The sequence below is a fragment of the Grammomys surdaster genome, unplaced genomic scaffold (assembly GCF_004785775.1).
Source record: "Grammomys surdaster isolate TR1022 unplaced genomic scaffold, NIH_TR_1.0 126176, whole genome shotgun sequence".
In the NCBI taxonomy this organism is placed as follows: Eukaryota; Metazoa; Chordata; class Mammalia; order Rodentia; family Muridae; genus Grammomys; species Grammomys surdaster.
The window spans coordinates 2,403,490-2,415,008 of NW_021620983.1; the positions used below are offsets into that span (position 1 = coordinate 2,403,490).

The following is an 11,519-nucleotide window of genomic DNA, read 5'->3' on the forward strand; positions in this document are numbered from 1 at the left end:
AACTACCATTAGACATTAGGCTGGGGGCTTCTGGGAGGGCTGACTTCAAAGAGGCTGGACCTGGATCTGTCTGTGCCTCCATCAGTAACAAGGCAGGATTCAGTGAGTCACCAGAAGAACAGGCTCTTAGTCTCTGGCTCTTTAGAATCTTTACCAATGGAGGCTTTTGTTTCCAGACCATAGATACGCCTTCAACTGGTATTCTCTTGCCTTTTAAAACAAACCAGAAAGCCAACCTTTGAGAATGATTCTCATTAGAGAGGCAATTCAACTGTGGTCATATTACCACAGTGAGGTCAGCTGGACTGGAATCTGAAGTGTTACCTGACAATACTGGGCACAGGTCCTGCAAGGTTTTGACCCCTGACAATATAATGGGGCACCTTAAAAGATTTAATAATTTTAGTAAACCACACAGTGTTCTAGAAAGTGTTCCATAAAGACAAATACATATAAACTCCTTCGTTACAAAGTAGTTAAACTATAGTTTCAAGGCTTCATGAACACGTTGTTAAACGTCACCATATTGAGTGGATGGAGCTGTCATTGCTTATTAACCACTGACAATCTGTGCTCAAACTGTCACAGCCTGGGAGGTCACAGCCCTAGAGGAGCTCATTACCGTTGTTCTGCTAAATGAATATGTTGTCAAGTTACCATCTGAATACTTGTGTTCATATCCACAGATCAGTGCTGCTCTTGATCGGCCTTGGCCCAAGAAGTCTCTGTCTGCAGTGGGCAGACAGCTTGTCAAAGTGCTAAAGAACAAGTGGCTGGGTGTTCAGCCCTAACCGAACTTCTATAGCAACCGGCCCGGCAAGCTCAGGGAACAACATGGAAGGGAGGGTAGGGAGGACTGCCGTGGAATGTGTCTCTTTCTGTACATGACGAGGCTATCACACTCGTGAGCTCACAGAACTATGGTCTATACTAGATAACCAACAAGAAGAACGGTCAACATTCCAGCAGGGTTACAAACAACAGCAACAATAACAACAACAAAACAAAAGGACAAACAAAAAAAACCAACCAACAGAGGGCCTGTAGTAGGAAGGGGATATTCACTGGGAAGTGTTTGGAGGAGGAATTAATTGGCAGAGGCAGTTTAAAGTCAGTCTGGTCTACAGTAACAAGTCCCAGGCTAGCCACACCTACACTGTGAGACAATGTCTCAAAAGCATGGGGTAAAAAGTGAAGAAAGTATCTATGTCTCTCAAGGCCAGTGTTCCCAAAATTTTTAGGGACATCTATAAAGATAAAACCTCATCTCCACAGCAGACCTACTGGATTAGGTTGTTGGGTGTGTCAGGCTTTTGCCTAAATCCACATCTCATTTTTAAACTCTGTCTAGAACATCCTAGGGCTGAAATCCAGCTCAGTGGTAGAACATTTCTCCAGCACACACAAGGTCCTCAGTCTCCACGACAGCACCGAAAACAGAAAGGATCCCATTAGAAATAACTAACAGCTGGGTGGTGGCGGCCCACACCTTTAGTCACAACATCCAGGAGTCAGAGGCAGGCTGATCTGAGTTCGGGGCCAGCCAGGGCTACACAGAGAAACCCTGTCTAGAGAAAAGAGAGGTAAGGTCCAGCTGTCCGGCTGGTGGGATGGCTGCATAAAGTGCTTGCTGAGGACCTCAGGACAAAGTGGTAGTAGGAGAACCCAACTCTGTCAAGTTGTTTCTGCCCACCACATGGGCACCACGGTGTGACCTGCGCATGCGCATGATATTCAGCAGGGAGGCAGGTACATGGAGTCAGCTCTAGTCTCTTATTTTACATGAGGTTACTGCGGATAGAGCCATATGCCCTTTAAAGGCCGTCGTCTTTCCCCTTCATTATGAGCACAATAAATTGGGGTCCGTGGGTTGAATCCTTAGTTTCTTTTAGGCTTACAAGAAAACTACTGGCCCTAAGGAGTAGCCAGAATAAGTATACAATCGGTTTCCACTTATTGCAAAATTAAACATTTTAAATATATTTCTTTTTCTATTTTTTCCTTTCAAGTTTTTTTTTTAATAATAAAAAGTCAAACAAGTACATGAACCAGTTTTCTCTGGAGCCTGAACAGCAAAACTTGGGGGTGGGGGGGGGGGAATGCAGCCGTCACCAGCTTTTAAGCCTATAGTGAACACCTCTGCTTCTGAAAACAGAGCCTCCCTTAATCTGATGTCAAGAGACTAGGTAATTGTTTTTTCTTAGCAGGACTCAGGGGCTAGGGTTTCTCCTGGCCTTTATGCCTGCCTAGGAAAAGGTGTCTGTGACTCTTCACTCCTAGAGAAAGAAGAAAAGCTGAGAGGAGCATCCCTGTCTTCAAGAAAGGACGGGTCAGAACACCAAAACTTGTTGGACAGGGTTCAGAGACAAGGCAACAATGCCAGCGCTCTCCCGGGGCCCAACTGGGGAGGAACAAAAAAGGTGCCTAGAAGCCTCTGCAGAAGGACGCCCCTTGCAACCCTAGAAGCCCATGGTCAGCCCCAGCTGCCTCCCTTCAGCACCGAGAGATGCGGGCGGCGGGGCTGCTGCTGCTGCTGCTGCTGCTGCTGGGGCTGGCTAGCACAGTGCACGGGCTCTGCTCACCCACTGTATTCTACAGAGATTGCTGGATCCGCCGCTTCCCGGGGCTGCTCTTGGACCTGGAGGAGTCTCAGAGGCTGGGCGCCCAGTTCCTCAAGTACTACTCGGAGAACACGGGGCAGAAGTGCAGCCGGAGCTGCTGCCTCCGGAAGGATGGTGAGCGCAGGGCTGGCAGAGCCCACCTGGGTAGTGTCACCTAACGAGGCCAAGGGCATAGGGGTGGGATGGAACGAGGGAGGACCCCAAAACCCAGAGCACGAGGCCCAGAGGGGGAGGACCAGGGAGTACTCCAGGATCAGAGGGCGAGGCCCAGGTAGAGGGGGAGGAGCAGAAGGACCCAGGGTGGGCAGCGTCAGAGCAGGTGATTTTGAACGAGATCTTCATGACACTGTAGAACCCATGGTATCCTGCATTCTTTAACAAAGTGCTAAATGGACATATAGCTTTCAGGGTTAACTAACTTGATTTTATTTTTTATAATCCAAATGTTTTCAATAAACCAGGTGCTGTGGCTCACGGGTGTAATCCCAGCATTAGGAACTGAAAGGGGTTGGGGGATGGAGGAATCAAGAGTTCAAGGCAAGCCTCAGCTACATTGTGAGCTGAGACCAGCCTGGGCTGAGACTATGTCTCAACAACAAAAGAACAAACACAAACAACCAGGATTCACGGTAACTTTTAAACTGTCATTATTTACTTTTTTTCCCTCAGTTCTTTTAAGATGCTTTCTGTTAAGTCTGAGAATCTCAATGTTTTGACTACGTTCACCCACAATCTACCCTCTAACCTCTAACCTTTCCAGATCCCTCACTGCCACTCACTTTATATTCTCCTTTTAAAAAATTACCCGCGGAGTCCAGTTTGTTTTGCCCAGATTCTTCTGGGCATGACCAAGGATTGTTCCCCTAAAGAGGAGAAAAAAAAAGAAGGAGAAGAAAAACCAACCAAACCAACCCTGACTCCCCCTCCCATGAAGCCACCAACTGTCAACAGCTCTTCAGTTAGGAGTAAGGGCTCACAATCTCCTTCCAACTCCTGCGGGAAAGCTGACTGGCTTGATCCTGTACTGGTCTTATATAGCCGTGAGTTCATGAGGTACCTCTGTTTGTTTGAGATGTACTTACATGTAGCCCAGTTTGATCTCACTTTTCAGTAGAGATCGGCCTTGAATTCCTGGTCCTCCATCCCCGAATCCCAAGTGCTGGGGTCATAGGCAAGCACCATCATGTTTAATAATTTCTTCTGGGCTGGAGAGATGGTTCAGTGGTTAGAACACTGGCTGTTCTTCCAGTGGTCCTGAGTTCAATTCCCAGCAACCATATGGTGGCTCACAACCATCTGTAATGAGATCCGATGCCCTCTTCTTGTGTGTCTGAAGACAGCTACAGTATACTCATATAAGTAAAATAAAAAAATAATAATTTCTTCTTAAAATAACTTTTGGTGGCTTCAGTGTCATGCCTATTTTATAAGATGTGTCTCATAGCTTATAAAGAATGGGACACACTGGACAGGAAGCTAGAGTGTGGATATGCTATCTTCAAGTTTCCCTATAAATGGGATTTGGGTGTGAATGTCATCAAGGTCAAAACTGCTTGAAGATATTTTCAATTCTTTTAAAGCTACCTAGAAAGACACAAGAGCAATACAATGTATTGTTAAAGCCATCCTCACCGAGGTCTCACTGTCTTTAAACCATAATTTATACTGATTATTCATTAAAGACATTGCTTACCTAATTACATATGCAAATTTCTGAATAAAATTTAGAGCATATAGGAGAACAGCCAGATTTTCAGGGATCATGGTTTGCAAGACTTGTCACAAGCCATGACCTTCAAAGTTAATGAGGTACAAAGAACAGATGATTTGATAAAGAAGAACCTCTTCAGAGCCGGGTCATGGGCTGGGGTTTCAGTTAAGTCTGTCGGGTGCCTGCCTAGCATGCTGGAGGCCTCCAGCACATAAACCCAGAGTGGTGGCCCACATCTGTAATCTCAACACTTAGGGGTGAAAGCAGGGAGATCAGAAGTTCAAGGTTATCCTCAGCTACGTAATGAGTTAGAGGCCAGCCTGGGATACATGAGATCTTGCTGAAATGAAAACAAAACAGGGCTGAGGAGATGCCTTAGAGGCTAAAGTACTTGCCAGACAAGTGTGAGGTCCCAAGTTTGAATCCCCAGAGCCCACTTAAAACTGGGCACAGGAATTTGAGCATCTATAATCCCCAGTGGCCCTAAAGGGAGATGGAAAGCAGAGGCAGGGGCATCCTTGAAAGCTCGCAGGCCAGCTAGCCTAAGGTATGCAGCAGCCAGAAAGCAAAGAGACTGTGCCTCAAACAAGGCTGTCCTCTGACACATTCATACTCACATATATCTATCACACTCACATACACACCACACACGCAACATTAAATAGAAAAGCAGTCCAGGGCAGTCATCCAGGACACTCTGCCAGCCCAGAGCCTCTGCAGCCTGGAAGGCAGGACAGGAAGGCCTGTCACACTTCTGCACTGGGCTGGAACATTGAAATACACACATGAAATATAAGGTCCATTCCTTCTTTTCTTCCTTCCTTCCTTCCTTCCTTCCTTCCTTCCTTCCTTCCTTTCCTCCCTCACTCTCACACTCTTTCTTTCTTGAAGAATCCTGATCCATCCCTTCAGCCTCTGGAAAGCTGAGATTAAGGGTGGGCACCACGTTCCTAGCTCCATAGAAAACACGTTAAAAGGCTAGAGAGATTGCTTAGTGGTTAAGAGCTCCTATGACTTTTGCAGAGGATCTGGGTTCAGGTCCCAGCCCCCACATTGAGTGGCTCACACCTGTAACTCCAGTTCCAAGGACCCGACGCCTCTGTTCTCCACAGGATGCACTGATGTCACATGCCTCCCCTCTCGTAGATATACGAATACAGATAATTAAAAATAATCAAAATAATTCTTTCATAAACAGAATTATTCCAATAAAAAATCAGTCTCTATAGGCATGGGTGTGGTGGCTGAGGCCTGTAATCCCAGAACTTGGGAGGCTGAGGCTGAGTGATTGCCATGAGTGCCGTGGTTACTCTGTGATGCATAGTAAGTCTGAGTTCAAGGCCAGTTTAGGCTATACCAATGACTTTCCTATCATAAATCTAAATATTAAATAACTTTTTCAGTTCCTTTCCCTTAACAACTTCCCAGGACCATCCCCAGGAGTTTTACAACCCAATGTATTGGTAACTAATTTTGTCTTAGTATTTCTCTTCTGGAAAAAAAATAAGAAATGCCACAGAAATCCTAGAGCATCCCAGAAGTAAGACTGGAGCTGTGGCTCTCCATGGCTAACCCTCCTGAGGGGCAGAGCAGGGCTCCACAGCACAGTGTCCTCTCTGACCTCCATGACCCCCACCACCACAGTACAGTGCCTTCCCTGACCTCCACCCCCGAATCCCATAGCACAGTGCCCTTCCTGACCTCCCCACCCAGCACAGCACCCCCCCTGACCTCCACGTACCCCCCAGCCCAGCCCTGGCATGCTTCAGGTGGGACACTGTATCTCTGTAATCCTGTTTTATTAAAGAGTGTGATACTTCTGAGCCAGCTGACACATCACATGGTCCTGGCTGGTCTGCAATGGGAATGAACTCTCACTGTGCTCACATTAGGGAGAATACACAAAATTTTGCACCCAGCAATTCTGACTCTGTGTTTCCAGAAACAACCAGTATGTTTTAAGCAGCAGTTCTGGAAAAGAGAAGCCAGCATGAATATGTGATATGCAGATACGCCCTGCCGACTGAAGCCAGCATCCTTGTGTATTTAAGAAACACTGATTAGGCTTCTGGCAACACATTTGCACCCAGATCCACACCCTTGGGTGTCATGTGATCTTCTAGCTGTCCCCTCTCTTTCTCTTGTCTATATTCCTCCTTCCTCTAGGGGCCCCAGGGACCATGTTGTACCTGGAAACCAGACAGGTACTTTCCAGAGCTTTGTGTAGACAACTGATGTTTTTCACACACAAAAATTACTAAGACTAAAATATAATGATTCTGTGGGATATGAGGGTGTGTGCCTTTAATCCTAGCAGGCAGAGGGAAGCAGATCTGTGAGTTCAAGGCCAGCCTGGTCTATACAGTGAGTTTCTGGCCAACCAGGATACACAGTTAGATACTGCCTCTAAATATATAATCAGTTCATCAATCTAAGGCTGGTTATGGTTGCTCACACTTATAGTCCCAGCACTCAGGCAGGAGAATTGCTGCAAGGCCCGAGCCCAGACTGATCTATATAACAAGTTCCAGGCCAGTTAGAGCTACTTAGGGAGACCCCTGTCTCCCAAGAACTAAAAGCAAATAAAAATTCCAAGTGTCCTCTGTGGAAAGGAATATATTAGAGTATTTAGAATAATATTTTCTTTCAAATAGATGTATTATATAGTTTTAATAGTTTATAATGTTCTGAAAAATATCTAACCACAACACAAGATTCATTCAATGTTCCAGAAAGAAATAGAAGTTACTCAGAGCTCATCTGACTGGTAGCAAAGCCAGGCTTGGTGGCTATGTCCCTGTGATCCTAGCATTAGGAGGCTGGTCAGGACTAGTACAAATTTAAGGCCCACTTGGGCTGTGTAGTGACACACACACATACACACATTCTCTCCCTCTCTCTCTCTCTCTCTCTCTCTCTCTCTCTCTCTCTCTCTCTCTCGTACTCATACACAAATACACAACTGATGGGAGCCAGGATCCTAAGCAGACTCCCTTGCCTTTTCAGTTTCCTGTAATGTGGCTGTCTTCTTCCATGATCCCATCCACGACAATGTCAACTGCCTCCATGTGCACTGCCCAACCCTGGAGAGCTGCATCCTGGAGCCCGGGACCAGTGCCATACTGTACAACATAACAGCAGGTAAAGACTCCGTCTAATGGGGCTTAGGGAAGCAACTGCTACTTCTCTAGAAGGGCTTACAGCTTCAAACTCTGGCTGGAATGCCCAGGTTTAAGTCCCCAGACTGTTGTTCTCCAGAAACCTCTGTCTGGAGATGGTTTCTCCATCAGGACCTTGCTTGGCACATTCATCAGCATTCATTCCAGATGACAGACCATGCACAGCTGAACAAGAGCGTAAGCCCTGTGGTTGGACTATATTGAGAACTCAGCAAAAGCTAAAGTAGGCATTTTACTACAGTAGCTGGGAGTGTGGGAGTGTCACTCAGAAACAGAGAGAACACTTATGAACCACATGAGGGTTATGGATACTACAGTAGGGTCCTACAGTGTTGGAAGTAAGGGATCAGGAAGCACCCCAGATAGATATCAGCATCTTACAGGTCCCTGGATGGTCAATGCATCAAGAAAGACCCTGTCTCAAAAGAGATGGATGGCTCTGAGGAACAACCCTCTAGGTTATTTTCTCACCTCCACACATGCTCCTGTGCATATCCGTGTGTTCACACACACATGCACATACTCAGAGACACACACAGGTAGTCACATGCATGTGCACATACACATGGTCACATGATACTGCCTCAGCACAAAGCCCGTAAGAAGAGGAGACTGTGGAAAGCAAGAGACCAGGCAGAGGCAGGCAAGGAGCCCTGAACCATACCATCAAGACAGTGGGAAAACTAACCTAGCCACATGACTAGGGACATTAGGAGCCAAGGTGGAAACACAGCTCCAAGAGGGCAGAGTGACATCTTCAGGTTGACATTTTCAGAAACAGAGAGAGCAGGGCATGGTAGTACACCTGTGGCCTAGCACTCTGGCTACAGACCAAGACAGCAGTATCACTAATTCAACGCCAGCCTGTGCTACATAGTGAGGCCTTGTTCAACAATAACAAAAAGAGATAAGGAATCAGCAAAAGGATAGAAAACACTGTAATTAGAGGGACATACATGATTGAATTACTCTAGATGGGTTAGTATTCAGGATACAGGAGAGACATCTAGTCAGGGAAGCGTTGGAACTGACAAGGTAATGCTAGTTGTCATGAAGGAATTTGCTGCTGAACCTTGGAAAGATTCATTAGGAGTCTCTGGTATTGGGGATCAGTCCCGGGGATCTGCGCTGACCCACATCTTCGTCCCTTAGTTACCTTTTAAAGGAAGGAAATGAGGGAAGAGTCACTCCCTGCTTCTCCTAGCCCAGAATGGGTGGTGGGGGCAGGAGGAGGCAAGAGGCCAAGGTTGGCGTTTGGCCACCTTCAGAGATGATGCCTGGGGTGTGCAGGCAGAAGCGTGTGAGAGAGCACTGGAACAGTTCAGTGCCCAAGAAGAGGAAGGCACAGGTCACAGGCACTTCAGTGCTATTAATATGGTAAGGGGCAGCTGTGGAATTTGAGAAGGGCGGTGAAGAGAGAATATAACTGAAGACCAAAGATGGTGTTCTAGTTTGCTTTCTGTTGCAGTGATTAGCATCACACCAAAAGCAGCTTGTGGAGCAGAGTGATAAATGTCCCCCATAGGTTTGGGTATTTGGTGGCTTAATCCCCAGCTGGCTCTTTGGGAAAGCTTACAAGGTACAGCCTTGCTAGAGAAAGCACATCACTGGGAGGTGTTGAGATTTTAAAGCCTTGCCTTACTTCCTGTAAGCTTCCTGCTTACATCTGAAGATGTGAGCTCTCAGTTTTCTGCTCTGACCACCATGCCAGCCTTGATGTATGTACTCTGTACTCTTACTTCTGGAACCACAAGCCAAAATAAACTCCTTCTGTAAGTCACTTTTGGCAATGGTGTTTTTATCATAGCAATAGGAAGGTAACTAACGGGTGTGTGCATGCGTGGGGCTATTTCATCTTACACACTTAGGACTCCCAGTTCACAACCCATCACGGAGGGAAACCAGGGCAGGAACTTGAGGCAGGAGCACTTGGCTTGTTCCCAGGCTTGAGCTCAGCCAGCTTTCTATAACTCAAGCCCAGTGTGCTAATCCCTCCCCCATTAACCATCAATCAAACAGTACCACAGACACGCCCACATGCTAACTTGGTGGAAGCTAATTCCTCAGTGGAGGGTCCCTCTTCTCAAGTATCTCTACTTTATGTCAAATTGACAACAGAAACTAGAACAGATGGACAGATGGCCGCGGCAAAAAAAGCCAAGGATAAAGAAGAGGCAAGCAGTCAGAGTTGACTGCCAGGGAGACTCAAGAAGAAGGTCCCACAGTACCAGATGTGGCACATGTGACCAGGAATTCAGAAGTCATTACCTCAGAAGCTTAAGCTTTGCAAAATGATGAGGGATGAAGCATTGTCACAGAGGCCAAAGTGGGGAAGGGAAGGGATCTGGTGGGGAACACTGGGGACACAGGCAGACAGCACTCCTGGTGGATAGTACTGGGGACACAGGCAGACATCCCTAATGGGGAGTCCTGGGGACACAGGCAGACAGCACTCCTGGTGGGGAGTCCTGGGGACACAGGCAGACAGCACTCCTGGTGGGGAGTACTGGGGACACAGGCAGACAGCACTCCTGGTGGGGAGTCCTGGGGACACAGGCAGACAGCACTCCTGGCGGGGAGTACTGGGGACACAGGCAGACAGCACTCCTGGCAAGGAGTACTGGGGACACAGGCAGACAGCACTCCTGGTGGGGAGTACTGAGAACTATGCAGCCTTTGAGTGTACAAGGAGAAGACAAAGCAAAAACAGGGTGTGGTTGCTGGCTTTGTTCCCTTTCCCTGGCTGTTTCTCCAGCTTATTAAGTGGTGTGTGGTATTCCCCACGGCTGCCGGCAGCATGGGAACTCTGGCACAAAGCTTTCTTCATACACAAAGCCCTCTTCTCTGTACAGCCATATTTGTCCACAGCAGAGAGTGTCATTGGGATAAACACACACTCAGGCTGCTCTGAAGCTCAGGAGCCTGTGCAGCTGGAACTGGAATCTGGCTCAGCTCAGACTCCAGAGACAAACCCGGCAGCCTCCAGGCTGTGCCTAAGGCCATCACAAAGAAACTCAATGTAATACATTGTATACATTTGAAATTCTCAAATAAACTGTTACTCTTTAAAGATAGAAGACCTCATTTATCTTTCAGGCATAGACCCAGACTTGCTGGTTTTTGAGCATTCATCTCCCACCTACCCGAACACCCGCTCCTCGTCCGAATGGTGGGATAGACTGCGGATTCTAAAAGCTATGAATGTAGACAGTGAAGGAGTAGACCCAGATGTGATGAGCCGCACGGTGGCATCCACAGAGGCAGCGTCAACCACACATCAGGATTTAGGTGCAAACACAGGCATCCGTTATTCCAGGAAGTCAACCACGGATAAGGGGATAAGATTCACTTCTGCGAATGTGTCCACTGCTACCAAGGTCAACACCATGTCACCAATCACAGACTTCATCCACAGTGCAGACAAGAAGACTATTTCTCCTTTCTTTGGACCCACAGACACAAGAGTTTCCCAGGTGCCCAGCCAATCCCGACTCAACATTAGCAAACCATCAGTGAATAAAACAAAGGGGTCCCACAGTGGAAACCACACATCTGAGAACGAAGAGCCACGGGATGGAGCGCCAGCATCTGCAGGGGCCTGGCTGGCTTGTGTGACCCTGGGTGCTGCCATCGTCAGCCTCTGCTGCCGTGTGGTCCTCGGGGCGTCCAGATGCTGTGGGAGGCAGCAGGGCTGGTCTCACGTGGGACAAGGGTCAGGATCTGAGTGCAAGCGTAACACACTGAAGGAACGTTCCTAAAGGCTGGGGTTCCTATGGCTTTCTGTGAGAAAGAACATTTTATAAAAGAAGTAAAATTAAAAAAAAAAAAGATATCCTAGGATACCAATTTCTACCCAAAGGGAAAGGCTTGGTAAAACTGTCTACTTTCCTGATGATTTCCATTTCCTGAACTGAGAGGAGTGGGAGCGGGTCCTGAGTTACAAGTGATAGCACCTTTGATCCCAGCACTCTGAAGGAGGAGGCAGGAGGATCAGATGTTCAAGGTCAG

The 11,519-nt window shown here is 47.3% G+C and overlaps 1 protein-coding gene across 2 annotated transcripts; it reads left to right on the forward strand.

The window, feature by feature from the left end:
• The first annotated feature begins 2,262 nt into the window (after positions 1 to 2,262).
• Positions 2,263 to 11,310, forward strand: Mansc4 (MANSC domain containing 4). Of its 2 annotated transcripts, XM_028757629.1 has the most exons (4): positions 2,263 to 2,420; positions 2,599 to 2,735; positions 7,339 to 7,473; positions 10,608 to 11,310. In XM_028757629.1, the coding sequence occupies exons 1-4, from the start codon at positions 2,377 to 2,379 to the stop codon at positions 11,267 to 11,269; spliced, it is 978 nt and encodes a 325-aa protein (XP_028613462.1). In that variant the 5' UTR covers positions 2,263 to 2,376; the 3' UTR covers positions 11,270 to 11,310. The 2 variants fall into 2 exon arrangements, with proteins under 2 accessions (XP_028613462.1, XP_028613461.1); XM_028757628.1 differs by lacking the exon at positions 2,263 to 2,420 and having other exon boundaries at positions 2,507 to 2,735.
• The last annotated feature ends 209 nt before the right edge of the window (positions 11,311 to 11,519 follow it).